At 39.1% G+C, this 18785-nt stretch overlaps 2 protein-coding genes across 4 annotated transcripts; one reads left to right on the forward strand and one right to left on the reverse strand.

The window, feature by feature from the left end:
- Positions 1–1568: 1568 nt before the first annotated feature.
- Dna2 (DNA replication helicase/nuclease 2) lies at positions 1569–17985 on the forward strand. Of its 3 annotated transcripts, none has more exons than XM_065233784.1 (11): positions 1569–1587; positions 1851–2134; positions 2200–2547; positions 2615–2842; positions 2901–3534; positions 3593–3766; positions 3839–4512; positions 16682–16875; positions 16939–17371; positions 17449–17628; positions 17686–17985. In XM_065233784.1, exons 2-11 carry the CDS (start codon positions 1886–1888, stop codon positions 17983–17985), a joined length of 3414 nt encoding a protein of 1137 aa, XP_065089856.1. In that variant the 5' UTR covers positions 1569–1587; positions 1851–1885. The 3 variants fall into 3 exon arrangements, with proteins under 3 accessions (XP_065089856.1, XP_065089919.1, XP_065089791.1); XM_065233847.1 differs by lacking the exon at positions 1569–1587 and adding an exon at positions 1764–1782; XM_065233719.1 differs by lacking the exon at positions 1569–1587 and having other exon boundaries at positions 1764–2134.
- On the reverse strand, positions 17978–18669 carry LOC135712314 (coiled-coil domain-containing protein 86). Its single transcript, XM_065235317.1, has 2 exons — positions 18369–18669; positions 17978–18300 (listed from the first exon to the last, which is right to left on the reverse strand). Exons 1-2 carry the CDS (start codon positions 18590–18592, stop codon positions 18009–18011), a joined length of 516 nt encoding a protein of 171 aa, XP_065091389.1. The 5' UTR covers positions 18593–18669; the 3' UTR covers positions 17978–18008.
- Positions 18670–18785: the final 116 nt, after the last annotated feature.

The following is an 18785-nucleotide window of genomic DNA, read 5'->3' on the forward strand; positions in this document are numbered from 1 at the left end:
AACCATAAGAATTCCACATAGCTTTCAGGTGATCACATAGTTAAAAATCCCACCACAAAATCACATAAATATTATGAGGCCAATGAAATTGATATGAAAAATCATATAAAATTAACGTGATCGCATAAATGCTATGTGAAATTCAGATGAATTCCATTAATTTTGTTTATGGATAAAAATCCTAGTGACACGCAATAACCTTAAACTCCAACGCAGGCTACGGCTCTAATTAAATTAATTCTATTAACTAACTAGATTAATTTTACAATGTAGAACATTAACTACTTTTTGACTCCATAAATTACAGTTGAAATTTCGTAATTAAAGTACAAAGTACACAGCAAAAAAAATGTAATATCGATTAATGCAATTCAAGCTGATGGACACAGCAAAAAAAAATGTAATATCGATCAATGTAATTCAAGCTGATGTATGAAATAATGATGTAATAGCAAAAAACAGATACAATATTACATCAATGGATGTAATTTTGTTCGCAAAATTGATGTACATCGTACAACGATATATTACACAACCGATGGATTGACCCGGTTGCAGCAGTTTCGATGTAATATTCAACAACGTTTTTCTGTGTATGAAATAATGATGTAATAGCAAAAAGCAGATACAATATTACATCAATGGATGTAATTTTGTTCGCAAAATCGATGTACATCGTACAACGTTATATTACACAACCGATGGATTGACCTGGTTGCAGCAGTTTGGATATAATATTCAACAACTTTTTTTTTCTGTGTACTACTTCAAACGCATTAATTACTTTGAGTACTTTTGATTTTCGTTTTTTACTTCAACGCACCGGTTCTTTGTTTTTATATATTATCTGAAAGAGCTTCGTTTTCTGAGCACAGCGATATTTTTTTCGAACTCACACACTTTCATCTCGATTTTTAAATCAAGATTTAAAGCAAAATAATAACTTCACTGTTTGACACTAACCTGGCAAACTGACAGCTCGCTCCCATACAAAGTGACACCGAGGGGTGCTAATAAAGTGATTTTTGCCAATGTAATCATTCTTATTTAAAATAGTTCCAGTGTACCAAAATTGATGAAATTTTGAGGTTGGGTTCCATTTTTAATGCAGATTACGAATATGCATTTACCTCAATACCCTTAAAGAACCCAATTGGGCCGTATGAATAAAAAGAGTTTACTTTACTTTCCCGTGCTTTTCTTACGGGAAAAGTAAAGTAAACGCTTTTATTCATACGACTTATTGTGTTCCCCTCGTGAAAATCATTTGCGTTTCCAATGAAAGCTACATGAAAACTATTTTCGGTGTATGGTTCCACTATTCAGTCTTTCGACCTCAAAAAAGGATCCCTTTTTATTTATTCGATTTTGATCAAGCGAGACCAGCGAGACTGATATGGGATTGGCTTTGACACTGGGTGTACAAATAGAAGTCTTCACGGTAAGAAAAAATTCCCAAAAGTAAGGTCTTTTCACTCATCTCGGCACTATATTGCAGGAACCCAAAAGTAGGTAAAGCGGGTCAAAGTAGTTTCATTTACTTGTGTGCAATTCGTATGGAATTTTTCACTAGCTTTCTACTCAAAAGTAAGTTAGTTGTACCCAAAAGTAGATAAATAATATAATTATATAGTCAAAAGTAGGTAAAAGTGAACTGGCCGTTGAGACTTTTTCTTACCGTGTTCTGTTTACACAGTGTTGCGACGCGCCAAAATAAAATTTAATTATATTTTGGCGCGTCGCGATTTTTATTTGCAATTGCATCCGTTGCAGATTGATATGGTGATTGCGCCTGTCAAGTTTTTTTAAATGTTATTGCGATAATTTAGTTTAAGATTTTTGGTACATAGGTTACACACAGACTGAATCGAACTTCCCGTATTAAATGGATAAGAAAAACGTGCTGAAACGTAATTTTGGAAATCTGGCTGATTCGGACGTGGAAAATATAGGCGATGAAGTTCCAACCTCGCAACCGATCTCCAAAAAAGTGCGATGCTTAAATGAACAAAATACAGATGAGGATAACGGCAAGAAAATCAACGGAATGAGTGGACTACCAGACGACTTGAATTGTTTTTTCGATGACGACGATAATTTTAATATTAACTTGGATGCGCTGAATGATGCAGAGGTAAATAATCTAGAATTAAGTTAAATCCGAAAGAATTCTAATAATAAAATGAACCCATTTAATAGCAATTAACTCTAGATCTAACAAGCTGGAAACGGTGCAGGATTGTTTCTGTGCAGAAAGATATTCGTACGGTCACATTAGTTGTACAACAAAAAACAAGTAACATGAAAGCGAAATGTGTTCTGGAACCACCTTGGTTGTCGCTTCAGCTGAAGGAAGGCGATGTAGTTTCAGTGAAAGGCGCTTTTGATAGAAGCAATCATTTGTACAGGATCAGCAATGAAGATGGAATGATTGTTACGGACCCAGACTATTTGGTATCAGGCACGTCCGTTGTTGGGGCACTCTACTGTCAGAGACGTGGAGTTCTGCAGGATCGATTTCGGGGCGTGGATGCGGACAATAGAATTGTAATCTTCATTGAGTTATTTGATTCAATTAGGTGTGACATGTCTCTTTGAACCAAACTGTTTCTAGATGACTATTGGAACGATCGTGCACGAATTGCTACAGAGAATACTAAGGAACAAGCTAATGGATATGGCTGATATTGTTGCTGCAGGACGGGAACTTCTCAACTCTAAGCATATGGCCCAAATGTTGTATGCATGTAAAATGAGTCGGGTAGAAGCTGCAAAAGAAGTTGAACAATTTTATCCGAGAATCTACGATTTTATCAAAAACCATGTGCACCATTCCAGCAAGGTAAATGACAATTACATTTACTGTCGCAGTCACCCGATAATTGCTGCCCTATTTTCAGAAATTTACTCCTACAAAGACGGATATACAAATTCTCGCGATAAATGACATTGAGGAGAACATTTGGTGTCATCAGTTGGGACTTAAGGGGAAAATCGATGTGACAGTTGAGGCGAAATGTGGAAGCGATCAACAAAAGCAGTTAATGCCCCTTGAATTGAAAACAGGTCGTGCCAGTTTCTCAGCGGAACACAAGGGACAGGTCGTTCTATATGAAATGATGATGAACACGATTGGTCATCACGTTGACAAAGGTATCTTGCTTTATCTTCGTGACGGAAAATTTTCCACAGTGTCCGCCAATCGCAACATGAAACGTGACTTGATCATGCTACGAAACGAAGTTGCATACTATTTATCACGGGGGCTACCAAATACTGACAGTTCAAAGTTTAATCTGGCTAGGGATATTTTGCAGCTACCGGAGCCACTGAATAATCAGCATATCTGTTCGCGATGTCCATTCAGCGTAATCTGTACGGCCTATTTGAAACACGAGAAACGAGATTTTCCAGATAGCCACTCCATCAAACTTATTGCTGAAGAATCATTGAATCATTTGAACGATAGACATATCGATTATTTTATCCGATGGGCTGGACTGATTTTTCTTGAAGATGAAGAAGCTAGGAAGGGTTAGCTAGGAAACGCATTCTTAAAGTTTGAAACTGGACAACTGATCTATGTTTTCAGGTTTCCACATAAAACACCTATGGACCAAGAGCCCAGAGATAAGACATAAAATTGGACGTGCAGCTATTAATTTGCGATTGTCTGGTCGTGTCTTCAAGGCGGAAGACGAGTATTTCCATACATTTACATTTGATAGCAATCTGAACGACTCCCAGTGTATGACTCAATTACCAGGTAAAGGTTTATAACAATAAAATATATTTATTTCTAGGCAGTATGTACTTTGATAGAATCATATCTTTTCAGCTAACGAATACATGTCTGCATTTTTCGAGATAAAGGAATATTTAATCTGTAGTACTTCAAAACGAATAGCAGTAGCCGCTGGCCGTGTGGTAGGCATAGGCAAGCGAGAAGTTACTTTGAGCTTAGAACGAGATCTTAGCCAACATTACGCTCAAGAGATGTTCCATTTGGACAAGTACGAGTCGCAAACGTTGATGACCTTCAATTTGACGAACGTTGGGGTCCTGCTTGATAACACGGAACGTTCGGACAGCTTACGACGCATTATCATTGACCGTGAAAAGCCAACATTTACCCGGACCGTACCGGCTGCGATATCTGCTGAAGCAAAGCAGATTCTACAGAACCTCAACAAACACCAAAAAATAGCGGTACTCACTGCCGTTGGAACCAAGAGCTACTGTTTGTTCAAAGGTCTCCCAGGGACGGGGAAAACTCAAACCGTAATAGCGTTGATTCGACTACTGGTAGCTATGAAAAAATCCATCCTGATTACGAGCAATACCCATTCTGCCGTGGACAACGTACTGCGACGGTTGCTGCCATACAACATTAAATTTATGCGATTAGGTTCCACATCGCGTATCGATCCTGTGCTGAAAGATTTCAGCGAGGCTAGCTTGATAGAGAATTGTTCGACCCCGGAAGAACTCGCAGCGGTGTACAGTTCATATGTAAGTGGTAGAATGTATTTTACCTATTGATCGGACCAAGTATTGCGGATCTCTGAATTGGTCTTCTCTCAACTTACCGCTAAACTGCCACTGGAAGCATAACTGTCCCATGTGTATATTAAACTTCATAGCACATGGGACAATTATGCGTCCACGGGTAGTAAACCTCCTTTCGCCTTTCATGAATGTTAAGGTCATTAATACAAGGTGATGATGATGATGATGGTCCCACCTCTTACCTCTACAGAGGTTTGAGCTGGACGATTTATCTCTAAGATAATTAAATATGACAATTTAACCAGGTTTGCAAACAAAGACATCCACCTCTTAGTTCGCCTTTTTGTCCGCCTAAAATATTCATAAATATTACAAGCAATCAAGAGTTAATGAACAATCAACAAAGCATCCTATTACACTAGCAACCACGCAATCTGATGCTATCATAATTTTCAGCAATGTCAGGAATGCTCACGAACCCCCAACATTTGCCAGAAAACTTACTAACTCAAGGTATCTTCCAAATAAGCTTCAAAATTGCATTTTTTTTTATCAAATGTTAAATTCAGTCCTCTATATCCGTAATACGCGCGCGAGGCCCAAACCTTTGTAGACTACTTTTTTTTAAATTAATCTACTATTAAATCAAACATTAAAAATCCATCATCACCATCGTGGCGAACAGAAATAGTTTTTGCAGTGCTACAATAATTATTAAAAAAAGTCGTTATGACAGCTATCCATATAAAATAATAATCTGCGAAAATCGAGTTATTTTTAATGATTTTTCTCGATTATGCGATTGTTAGTAGCTATCAAGCCGTGCTAAAGAATGGTATCAAAACCCGATTTGTTTACGTTTTGGACATAGGCCCATTTCAAATGTTACTCTAGACTTCTTTCGTTGATTTCTCGGAATTCAAGACACGCCTACACAAACCAACATAACCATCGGGTAGAGATTATAGAGATTCGCGGAAGCGGCCATCTTGAGCCAATCGAGCAGCCTGAACTGTCAAAATGTGAGTCAAACGAGCATTCTGATTAGAAAATGTTCAGAGGTTTCTTATTGGGTTGAAAAGTATTGTAATCGGGGTGAAATAAGTTCAAACAAAACAGCATACAGTAAACTGCGTATGTTAACATAAGAAAGCAAACACACTTATTTGTTGCGGGTGGGCGGGCTTAATTTCATGCTTTATAGTGGAGTGTTGGAGACGGAGAATAGCGCCATGGGTATTATGGGGCGATGGGGATTACTAAGCTTACCCTCTTTGATGAACCACTGCATGAGAGAACCAAACATCTAGTCTAGCAGTGATAGTATCACACTTGTTACTCCTTTGTCTGAAAGCCGCGTTGTAGTACGCTGACGTATAGGCACGCTTACGCAAATCACTCTTATTTTATTTATATTTACACAGCTAGATTTATTTGGATTTGCAAGGAAATTAAACTATGGAAATATTTCAGAAAGTGCCCAACAGTGCTCCTTTTATTTGCGTGACAAGCTTTTATTGTTGTTTTAATTGAAGTATTACTCAGGGAACAATGTTAAACATGTTAAGTGTTTGAACTATGGCTCGGAATTTCCACTGTGGCGTGCTTGTGACATACCCATACGTATATTTTTGGTGCGACATAGTGGAAGCATGTGAGCATAGTTGGCGCATATACCCTATATAATGTAAAAATCAGCTAGGAAACTAACTTCAAAGTGAAGCATTTTAGTCACTTGAAGGTATCACCTGGGTCGAACGTTGCTGGCTCATGTCGCGATAGAATGGCGCAATGAGAAAACCAAAGATCTAGTCTAGCAGTGATAGTATCACACTTGTTACTCCTTTGTTTGAGAGCCGCGTTGTAGTACGCTTACGGGTTCTATAACATTCCCCAGAAAACCATTCCCCAGAATGCACCATTCCCCAAAAAGCATTGCCCAGAATGAACCATTCCCCAGAAAAGTATGACATGTATAAGATCGACTATTTTTGTTTATTGTAGTCACTCCTGGAATCTTCTTTCGCGTATATAAAAAGAATAGAAAAACTTCTTAATGGATCAAGGCGTTTTCCTTTCTTTGAAAATAAAAGAAAATGAAATAATTAATTCTTTGGATATACAATAAAGAAGAGAATATTCCCTTCTTTTAATATATGAAAGAGAACATAATTAATTCGTTAAATATATGATAAAGAAGGGAATATTCCCTTCTTTGAAAATGTAGCAAAAGAAAAAAATTAATTCTTTGGATATACAATAAAGAAGGGAATATTCCCTTCTTTGAATATATAAAAGAGAACATCATTAATTCGTTAAATATATAACAAATATGGAAATATTCTGTTCTTTGAAAATTTAAGAAAAGGAAATCATTAATTCTTTGGATATATGATAAAGAATGGAATATTCCCTACTTTAAATATGAAAATAATAATAAAAAGAAGGGAATATTCCCTCCCCTTGGCTAGTTTTTGCACCTTGCTGTTGGTGGGCGGGCTTAATTTCATGATTTTATAGTGGAGTGTTGGAGACGGTATGTTTATGGTCGGCGTTGCTGGCTCATGCCGCGATAGAATGGCGACATGGGCAGGCGATGGGGATTACTAAGCTTCCCCTCTCTGATAAACCGCTGCATGAGAGAACCAAAGATCTAGTATAGCAGTGATAGTATCACACTTGTTACTCCTTTTATTGAGAGCCGCGTCGTAGTACGCTTACGTATAGGCACTGACGTTGGGTGTGATACTGGCGGGTTTTGCCGCAAATCACTCTTATTTTATTTATTTTTTACGCAGATAGATTTATTTGGGTTTGCAAGGGAATTATACTATTGAAATATTTCAGAAAGTGCCCAACAGTGCTCCTTCTATTTGCGTGACAAGCTTTCATTGTTGTTTTCATTGAAGTATTACTCAGAAAACAATTTTAAACATCATTTTTGTACATGGTATTGTAACTAATCTTATATGTGCTTCATTTTGATTTGGGATAAGTGTTTAAACTATGGCTCGGGATAAGTGTTTAAACTATGGCTCGGGAAAATATACAATTTAAAATTAGCTAGGAAACTAACTTCAAAGTGAAGCATTTTAGTCACTTGAAGGTGTCATCTGGGACGAACAAAGATATAAGATAAGATATGTAAATGCCAGAAGTACTTGAAACACGTTAAATTGTAGTTTAAAAGCATGGGTTATGTAGGTAGATTAGAGATTTCAGTTATTTATTAAATAAACTTCAATTATAGAATTCAGAAAGTTATTTAACATAAGAGATAAGACGCGGGGAGTCCGCTTAGGGAGGCGACTAGCCTATGAAGTTGTATAATAAATCTTCCTATTTAGTGTATTTGTTAATTACAGACAATGTCAATAGCGAAAGTCATATCTTCAACCAGGCGCTTACGAACAAGTGAAATTTTAGGAAAGATGTGTTAAATATGTTGATAGGTTTGAAATAAGAATTAGGATTGTTGTGCTTTAGTTTTCGGTAAGGTATGATGTGTCAACAAAGCCCTTTTGAGCAAATTTTCAAACATTAAATTGATTGAGTGATTTATTGAAAGACATTGCGTTGCGAAAATTGACAAGTCATACATCTAACATAGTAGTAGTAGCAGGGTCGCATAATCTTATCACAATTGCTGCAAATAGTGCTTGAGGGGCCAGCAGGGCTGAATACGGATCAAAACTAACATAACTACTAACACTAAAATGATCCCGGAACTAACACTTATCCATTGCACTTTTAGTTATTTATTAGTTTTATTTTTCTACTAAGTCATCTATGCTTCTTTCTATTGTTTGGATCAAGTACAACTATTACTAATCTACCTTTATGTATGTTTTACTCCCTTTTAACCCATTATCTTTATGAATGGCGAATCATATGATGTGAGACACGTACAAGCTGGAACTCAAAGAATTACTTCGAACAGGATGTCAAACAAATTCAGGACCAATCCAAATGAGACCAGAAACCAACAAGGCATCGGGGAGTTATATTTTCTGGGAGAGGTATTTGATAAATAATCAAAAAGTGGTAAGTTAAAATCAGAGCCAAGGATCATGAGAGGTAATTGTCAATAATTCATTAATTAGTAGAAATCTCGATAACTTTTTCAAGGGAGCTTATTGGCTTTTGTAGGTGGTGCGTTTGGTCGTTGATTTGGCTTAACTGGTGGCTCGCCCACGCGGGCTGGCACTATCATCAGATAGGGGAAATTTTTCTCTACCTGCTGGTGGTGTTGATAAGCGTGTGCGGGCTGCCGGTTGCGCCGGATCGACGATCGGATGCATTGTTTGCAGGAGCTGGTGCTTCCCTTTGAAAAAGTAATCGAGAAATAAAATAGACACAAGTTGACACAATAAACAAGACAAGTGGGGGTTAATACACAAGACAAAATGACAAAATAAGTGACGACAGAAGACAAGACTGGGACGAAAATCAACCTTTTAAAAAAACAAGAATGCGCAATTATATTATCAAAACTATTTGGATCAGCACAAAAACAACAGTGACCAAACGGGCACCATAGCCTAGGAACGTCTGTGTGTTGATTTAAAATAGAGGCTCATAAAGGGTGTCCACGATGAAATTGCCACATACAAAATTGATTCGCAAAATTCGAGTTTTCATCCGATTGCCATCAAATTTTCAGGGATTGACAAATAACTATTAAACTTCATTTTACCATTTTACTCGTATTTTATTTACAGTCCATACGCAAATGCCCGCACCTTGGCCTTAACCCCGGCCATAAGATTCTGCACAACCTGTGAATCAACCGTTTTTTGCATGTAAACCCATACTTTCTTCAGTTCCTCGACTGTCTTCACTACCTTAGGTCGTTTAAGAAGGTGCTGCTTCATAATCGCCCAGTACTTCTCGATGGCCTTCTGGACAAAACTTCGGCTTAGGTGCAGCTTCTTAGCCACATCCCTAACGGAGGCGTTCGGATTTCGGTTGAAGGCCCCAACTACGCGGTTGTGATTTTTGGTGTTGTACGGAATACTTTTTCCTTCACTTCTGGGCTTCCGATCGGTGGTCAACCGTTCCTCGAACCGCTTAATCACTCGCGACACCGTGGAATTCGCGATTCCCAACGTTTTAGCGATGGAACGATGCGAGAGATCCTTGTTCTCGTGATGAATGCGCAAGATTTTATCACGCACGAGCTGTTCTTTCGACTCCATTTCCGCGAGTTTTGATCACAGGACTTTAAAACTTGCAGGATGTAAATAATGCACTATGAACTAAATCCACCCAAATTTTCATTAAATTCTACCCAACGGTTAAAAAGTTAGAGCAATTTCATAGTGTGGCAATTGCATCGTGGACACCCTTTAGAAGCAAAATTTATCAATAAAAGGGGTCCAGTGTAGAGTTTTAGCAAGTTGCTGCCACTGGATCACTACAAAAAAAAAAAAAAATAAAAAAAAAGAAGGGAATATTCCCTTCTTTGAAAATATATCAAAAGGAAATAATTAATTCTTTGGATCTACGATAAAGAAGGGAATATTCTCTTCTTTGAATATATAAAAGAAAACATCATTAATTCGCTAAATATATGATAAAGGAGGGAATATTCCCTTCTTTGAAAATATAAGAAAAGAAAATAATTAATTCTTTGGATAAACGATAAAGAAGGGAATATTCCCTTCTTGAATATATAAAAGAGAAAATAATTAATTCTTTGGATGTATGATAAAGAAGGGAATATTCCCTTCTTTTAATATATAATGAAAATATATAATCAATAGCTTTTCGCAAGGGATTCGGGGTAATGACCATTTGGGATAATAACGAGTGGAATATCACAATTTTATCACCAATCGATCAGAAATATGTCTACGCATCAAGTGCAATTCCGACTGATGATTTTCAACAACAAACTATTGAAAAGGTGGTAATAACATAGAGGTAACTCTAAGACTAGAAGGTCCCGAAGAAACGTGCTCACCTTTTTGGCTCTGGTACTTTTTTCGGTCCCAAGCTAATCGATTCACCCCTCGAAACATAGGAAAATCCACTAACCCCTCATTTTATCTGTCAAACTTTCATAGGGAATCATATAACAAACATAGTGTAGTACTAGAATTTCGACTAGAATGGGGCACGTTAATCGTTTGCTTGGGACCAATAGGCTAGTCGAGTAGTGAGCCAATTTAAAATCGTTAGTTTCGTATTGATTGTTGGTAATAATGTCAAGCATTGTCCAATGCTCGGTCCAATGTACAAATAAAAAGTGATAATGTTATCACTGTTTTCATGAAATAAACGGTCTTCCTAAACCCAGTCGTCATAATCGAGTACCACTTGATTGCACATCATTCTGCTTTAACCGAGGCTTAAACCTGAAAAGATTTAAAAGAGCGCTGCTGTCTAGCTTCACGAAACAAATGGTGCGTAAACGTGCCAATGAGACAGCAGCGGGCCCTTCAAAGAAGGTGCTAATTAAGCCCAGCGCGTCGCAGGATGACGCCAGAAAACGGGTACTGCAAGCCAACCAGTATGCAGTACTCCTGGAAGAAAATGGCAATGGTGCCGCCGTTGCCATTGGTAGAAGAGAGCGGATTTTCCCCGCTTTTTACGCTGGTGAAGGATGTTGCCAAGCTGTGTGCCGAACTGGCAAAACACAAGCTGCTGCCTCGCTTCAAGCTTGGCAGCATTGGTACCAAAATCATGTGCTCCAGCCTGGAGGAGTACAAACAAATAGGATGTTTCCTGATGGACAACAACGTGGACTTCTTCACGCATGATCTGCCATCGAGCAAGTCACTGAAGGTGGTTTTGCGTGGATTACCGTCGTTCGAGGCGGCTGTGGTGAAATCCGAGCTGGAGCGGCTTGGGCTCAAGCCTGAGGCAGTGTACCTGATGAACCGGCGTTCCAACTACAACACCAGCTTCCGTGATCAGTTGTTCCTGGTGCACTTCACGAAGGAATCCACCAGTCTTGCGGCTCTGAGATCCAAAATCCGAGGCCTGTTTCAGGTCATCATCAGTTGGGAGCATTACAAACCCCAACATCTTGATGTAACGCAGTGTATGAACTGCCTCTCCTATGGCCATGGCACCAAAAACTGCCATATGAAGACCAACTGCGGCAAGTGTGTTGGAACTCACTCAACTGCGTCCTGTGGGAGGGGGAGTGGCCATCGCTGCGAGACGGAACATCAGCTGCCGGCTACTGCCAAGCTTCCAGCTGAAAACTATCGAAGCCATCGGAGTTCAGGTGAGCACATCGCTTGGTCCAATCACCATCATCGCGGTCTACTGCCCCAAGCAAACCAACATTAGGGCATCATCAAGCTAACACGACGGCGACACAATTTCATCATCATGTGATGAACTAGCCTACGGCTAAAAATCACAAAAATAAAGAAAAAAAAAAAAAAAACAATTTCATCATCGCTAGCGACCTGAACGCCAAGCATCAAGCCTGGGGCAATAGTCGGCGAAACCAGAACGGCACAATCTTGTACAACAGGAAACCCACTACAACATACTGTGTCGGGACACTCCCACCCGGTTGAGTCGATCCGGAGCTCATGCCACCTTCGACATCTTCATCATCATCTTCTACCCAAAAAGCAACAACGACTGGTCGTGCAAAGGAGGAAAAGGTCTTGGTAAAGGAGGCGCCAAGCGTCATCGCAAGGTTCTTCGTGATAACCGCCATCCATCGTTTTGCTCGCCGTGGCGGTGTCAAATGTACCTCCGGTCTGATCTACGAGAAAACACGAGGTGTGCTGAAGGTGTTCCTGGGAAATGTGAACCGTGATGCTGTCACCTACTCTGAACCCGCCAAGCGTAAGCGGCCATGGATGTCGTCTACGCTTTGTACGGTTTCGGAGGTTAAATCATCACCAACTATGCCAACAAAACGACCCTTTTCGTCGACTTTCTCTTTGTATTCCTACGGCCATGTAAAGACATTACCATGTATTTTCAGCACACATATCGATAAAAGAAGCTTTTATCTAGCATCTAGAAACGGTTATGTGCTCAAGTTATTAACGAAAGAGAAAGTCGACGAACAGAATCGATCGATGTTACTTAGGACCTAATGCAATGTTCAGCTTGAAATGTCTTCATATTTATTTTGTTTACAGTTGACAATGTATATTTTGATGCCCTGGAAAGAATTCAATTAATAATTTAAATGTGTACTTATACCAACCCATGATTTTTTTTACCGAATTTCTTATATCTTCTTTTTCTTCTTCTTCGCATTTCAAGTTTATTGCATATCGCATATTAGCTTATTGCGTGCTCTCAACTTAGTGTTCTAGATGCACTTCCACAGTTATTAATTGAGAGCTTTCGATCGAGCTTTCGATGCCTGTACCATTTTTGCATTGGTATAATTGTGTGGCAAGTCCAATCATACTTCTATGCCCAGGGAAGTCGAGAAATTTTCCAACCCGAAAAATTCCTATACCGGACCGGGAATTGAACCCAGCCACCTCCAGTATGGTCTTGCTTTGTAGCTGCGCCTTTACCGACTGAGCTAAGGGAGGCCCCAAGGCGAGGCGAATTTCTTATATGTATCCCCTTAAGGGAAGGTCCATTAATTACATTCATAAAATAAATCACATAACCAGTGGAAAATATCCATGTGAATTTCGCATAACTTTTATGTGATCCCATAATTGGAAACTGCACCACTAAATCACATGAACGTTATGTGTACAATGAAATCTATATGATTACTTACTTATACATTCTGATGTTATGTGATATTGAGATAAAAATCATAATTTTTGTTTTTAGAAAAATATTTGTGCGCTAATAGAAACTAAGTGAAAACTTTTTTCAGTGTATGTCACGTCACCGTCTTCAACCAGAGGTTGCACTTGTTGCACAGACTGAATATTTAACACTAGACAAGGGACAACACACCACACCCAGTAGACAAGTAGGGAAATTTTCAGGTTGCCAAAATTTGCACCGGCTGGAGCGGGAATCGAACTCTCACTTCGTGGCACTCACAATACACCTAAACAACACGCCGCACGGCCACGAAGCCCGAAAAATATGGATGGAACTCTACTCAGAATTAGCTTGAAGTTCTTCTTTTGATTTCACAAGGAATTCGCCTCACACTTCACTGTGGACTATTTTCAGAATTACCTTAAAAATTCCAATAATGTCCAACGTTGATGGCCTTTAATAATTAAAGTAGAAAATTTTGATTTTTATTTTTTTATTAGATGGTAAATCAATTGCAGTGATATTTTTAAAGCACCCCAGCAGGCCTGGGATCAATACCAGTCGGCGTCGCCGGGATGTTCTGAGGCATAACATCTCTGATCATGGTCCCCGGTTCATGAGTTGATGGGTCGATAGGTAGGGTCCAGGTGCGGGAGCTGCCTTCCTTTCGTCGGTAGCATTGGTGCTCAGCACGGAAAACAAGATCGACGGAAAACAAATCAAGGAAAAAATATTTTTAAAGCAACTGATTAAAAAATTTGGGAAAATCTGGAACATGTTCAAAAAATCTGAAAATATACATGGTCTGTCTGTGTATCTGGCAAGACGACTAAAAATCTGGAAAATCCGGATAAATCTGGAATACTGGCAACGCTGAACCCTACCTATCGCCCCATCAACTCATGGACCGGGGACCGACGGCTTTACTTCCCTTCCGAAGGAAGGCGTGATCAGAGATGTTATGCCTAGGGGGGCGCCCTTCCAGATATAAGTGCGTGATATTTAAAATACATCGTAGTAACACAAGTCAATTATGCGTTTGGTAAGATTCTTTAGTTCAAAAGTTAGGGGCTGTTCATTAACTACGTAGACAGTTTTTTGGGAATCTTGACACCCCCCCCCCCCCCCTTCCCACTGCGTAGACAATTGCCATACAATTTTTTTTTAAATTTGTATGGTCCGTGGATAATAGTCAACCCCCCCCCCCCTACATTGTCTACGTGGTTTATGAACAGCCCCTTTATTCTCATTCGCTCCAAACGAATCAATTTTTATCTTTTTCCGATAGGTCGAAGTGAATTCAATGTCGATTCAATGGCGTTTTAATAAGTTATAGTACGTTCAGACTACAGAGTTATAACATGTTATAGCGCTATCTTGATGGTGGTCTCTGTGTTGCAATTATTTGACAACCGTTATAACATGTTATAACTCTATAGTCTGAACAAGGCATTAGGCCGAATTTAGAATCCACAGGCCGAGTTTGGGGTAAAAAAGCAGTGTTATTTTTAGCACCCTGCGCTTTGGTCAGATAGCTTAGGGTAGATAGGGGCAATATGGTCCCCCTAAGAAAAACACATGAACAACATTCATAAATGTAAGATAGCTGTGATCATGTTCATGCTTTCGAATATGTTTGATAATATACAATGTTCAAAATATGGATAAAACATGATAGACTCAACAAATTATTATGTTTGAAAAATTTCAGCTTTTGCTCCGATCAACAACGATACGGGGCAATATGAGCACCCTAGTAAAAGTTAACGTTTTTACAGATTTTGACTAGAAAATAACATTAAGGAATCATGTGAAATAGAAACATAAATTCTTTTAGCAACAGTTACGTGTATTGCTCGCTGTAGAACCAGCGGATCAGTACAATGTAATATAGTGAATGCAATGCTTGTTTTCTTGACTGCATATCTTATAATATTCTAGAGATTTTGAGCTAATGCTACATTACCATTATTATCTTAGACATGTAATTGAATTTTGATACGGTTTTCATGCAGATGCATATTAGAAGCATTTTCAACAAGGTTGTAAAAAAATTAGATTGGGTTAATAGGTATTATGCCCAAACGAACGGTGGCCCATCTCGCCCCGTATGGTCTTCTTGCCCCCATCCCCCCTATAGGGCGTCGATGTGCCAATTTGGTCGTGGCACATTTCGAGTATGAGAGGGTGATTGCAGTTTGCTCAAAAGTGCCTGAGTGGAATGCAAGTGTTTTCGATGGTTACCCGTAGTTGTTACAGTGTTACACCCATATTCTCGTTTATGTCTGGGCGTATTTGCCATACAAAAACATTTTTATTTGATTTTGAGTGGTGTATGGGTTTCGGGCGTGGACGGGCATATGGGTGTTAATATTAAGTTTACGTTAGGATAACGTTGAAAAATTGAGAAATGTATCGCTTCAGTTTGAGAAGCACTTCACTTCGCAACCGATGAACCATTCTGACGGCCCACATAACCGTGCAAGTGCCTTGTGTTGGCAGTGTTTATAAAGTACAATCAGTTAAAACTGTATTTTTGAGCTTTATCTCCTATACATTTTTAGGTGTTTCTTAGTAGATTATCATGTTGGTGTACGCTGATTCAAAGAGTAAATTGTATTAACATTGAGCTGTCCATAGTTGGGCATTGTTGAACTTGTAGTACTTGCACAACATTTCATGTGAGTACCAAAGTAACCATATATCAAAGTAACCATATGGTCAGTTGGGTATTCAGATGAAAATATGACTTTTAAAAAATAAAGCCTGGTTGTATCTCTTTTTCGTTTGCATGTAACACTGTTTGATATTACTAACCGCACTGAGCCTTCATTCCGGGTGGTTAACGAACCTGAAGAAGAAGATGACCACGAGCCCCTTCTCGGAACGAGTGTTTTGTTAGTGGACCTGGTCTGCGATTCAAGGTTGGATTCCGTGATGATGGGTATCACGTAAAATTTAAAATAGGTAGCATCATCTTTATCGAAATGTTTCACCATAAGTGTACCTCGCAGAACTTTTTTAACCCCCATGGGTAAAGATGCTGTGTTGCTCACTCCTTTCCCCTTCCTTGGTGAATTATGGATGGTGTGAATACATACTGACCCCCTTTTACATCATAAAATGAAAGCAATATTTCAACAATTAGTTACTCTTCATCAAATCTTACGGTACGAACGGAAAGGTAAATACATGTAGAAGTTATCTGCAGCGAAAACATTCAAAAAAAAATCCGGTCGAAATAGAGGTAAAGCGCGGGTTGTGATTAGTAGGCCCAAAATTGGATCTAAGATCTTCTACGAGAGGTTCCTAATAATTATGTCCTTAGCTTTCTGCACCAAATTAAATAAGTCTGGGGTTTAATTAACCAACATTAATCAATTAACGGTATACCTACTGATTTGAAATAAATGTTGCACATGAAAGCTGATAAAATATTTAAATATACTTGCAGCAAATTGTCGGTGTAACATGCCTCGGGGCTGCCCATTCGATGCTCGTTCAAAAAACTTTCGACTTTTGTATCGTGGACGAAGCGACCCAGGTATTCCAAAGTGCTGTAATCAGACCGTTGCTGTTTTCGGACAAGTTCGTTTTGATCGGTGACCCAGATCAGTTGCCTCCGGTTATAAAATCGCGTAAAGCCAAGTAAAATTAGTTCAAACTTTCCACTAAGTAGCTATACACAATATAACACAACTTCTATTGCAGAGATCTGGGGGCTGATGAGAGTTTGTTCTTCCGGTTAGATGTGGAACAATCTTGCTGTGTGCTGCCTACACAGTATCGCATGAATAGAATCATTACCAAGTTGGCCAACGATTTTTCCTACAAAGGGAAATTGCTGTGCGCAAACGAGGAAGTCGCCAATTCTGCGATGAAACTTTCACAGGCACAGAGTATGCAACAGAAGCATAAGCTGGAAAAGTGGCTTCTACGAACGACGGCGTCACAACTTGAGCTATCGGTTGTGCTAATTAACACGCTGAACACATTCAAAAGCAGCCTGTCATACAATACGAACAGGAAGCGTGAATACTCATATGTTGCAATGGATAGTAACCCAGAGGAAGATCCGAAGGCGATCTACGAAAACTATTGCGAAGCTGCCATCGTATTCTACACTATCATGGCGCTGGTTGAAGTGAGTTGGCATTACAATATTGTCAAAAGTTTCTACTTTTGATATAAAATCATAATTTGAAACATTGGCCATTTTAGTCCGGTATTGACGGTAGTTCAATTGGAGTGATAGCCCCATTCAGGGCACAAGTGGATCTTCTACGATATTATCTTGAACTGCTCAACAAACTGTATGAAAATCAGGACGAAACAAATACCGGCAAGAAGTTGGACATCGAAATCAACACCGTAGATCAATATCAGGGCAAAGACAAGGATGTAAGTTACATAAGAAGACTTTGTGAATACCTCACCTATTGATTTTCTTCATTCTAGATCATATTTTACTCCTGTACAAAATCGAGCAACCCCAATTTGGTCGGTACCGAGAATGCAACCGCAAGCGAATATGCAATTCTCGAAGATCACAGAAGACTGACGGTGGCGATAACAAGAGCTAAGAAGAAGTTGATAATCCTGGGTGATACTCAGTGTCTCGAAAGATACACTCCATTCCAGAATCTGTTCGAATGTATTCCATCTACGGGCAAGATTACTCTCCAGGACCATTCTTTCGGTTTCGAATGGAGTTGTGTTTTCAACACTCTAGATTCATTACATGACTGTGAGGAATAAGCCAATAAAGTTAAACGCAGATACTAGACTACTTTTATTTTGCTAATATCCCGTTTCTCAATCTGCCTTAGTTGCTTCTTGCGCATTCGTTTCAGCTTGGCCGGGTTCTTGATGATTTGAACAATTTCCGATTTTCGTTCATTTTCCAACCTTCGAAGTTTGTTCTCTTCGCGACGTTGCGCTTTCTCTATTTCTTGTTGTTTCCGTTCTTCCTTGATCGATCGCGAAAGTGCCTTGATGTTTTTGATTTCTTCACGATACGCGAAATGCTTCACTGGGGGCTTTCCTTTTACTGATTTTCGAACAACAGCAAATCTGAAGTGACATGACATAATAAATTAAAATAGTTGCTCAGGGGCTGTGAGTGATATACCATCAGTTACCTCTCTTTTTGAGTTTTCCAGATCCGTCCAGACTTGGGTTGACCTCTCGGTATGCTGTGTTCCGGTTTGGATGGCTTCTGATTTTTCTTTGATGTTACTTTGGAAGGTTTGCATTTTTCAGATTTATCATCACTGATGCCTCTTTTTTTGGATGCTACTTCTTCCGTCTTGCTATCGCTGCCTATTTTTGCTAAAATTTTGGAAATATCCGGCGCTTGATCCATTTTTTTATCGTCAGAAATCTCAAAACTACAATATCGCCCTCGCACTAAACAAAACACATGTGCATGTGCGTTCGCATCGATGCGCGTGTCAAACCGTCAAATAAACAGGATTCCGTTCTTGGAGTCGAACGAAAATTAAATCCCGCCGCTAAAAGTAGCGCAACAAAGTAGCACATTTGGAAGTTGGTAAAAT

Source organism: Ochlerotatus camptorhynchus, unplaced genomic scaffold (assembly GCF_037179485.1).
Source record: "Ochlerotatus camptorhynchus isolate MF236.1 unplaced genomic scaffold, CSIRO-AGI_Acam_v1.1 ptg000003l, whole genome shotgun sequence".
NCBI classification, from domain to species: domain Eukaryota; kingdom Metazoa; phylum Arthropoda; class Insecta; order Diptera; family Culicidae; genus Ochlerotatus; species Ochlerotatus camptorhynchus.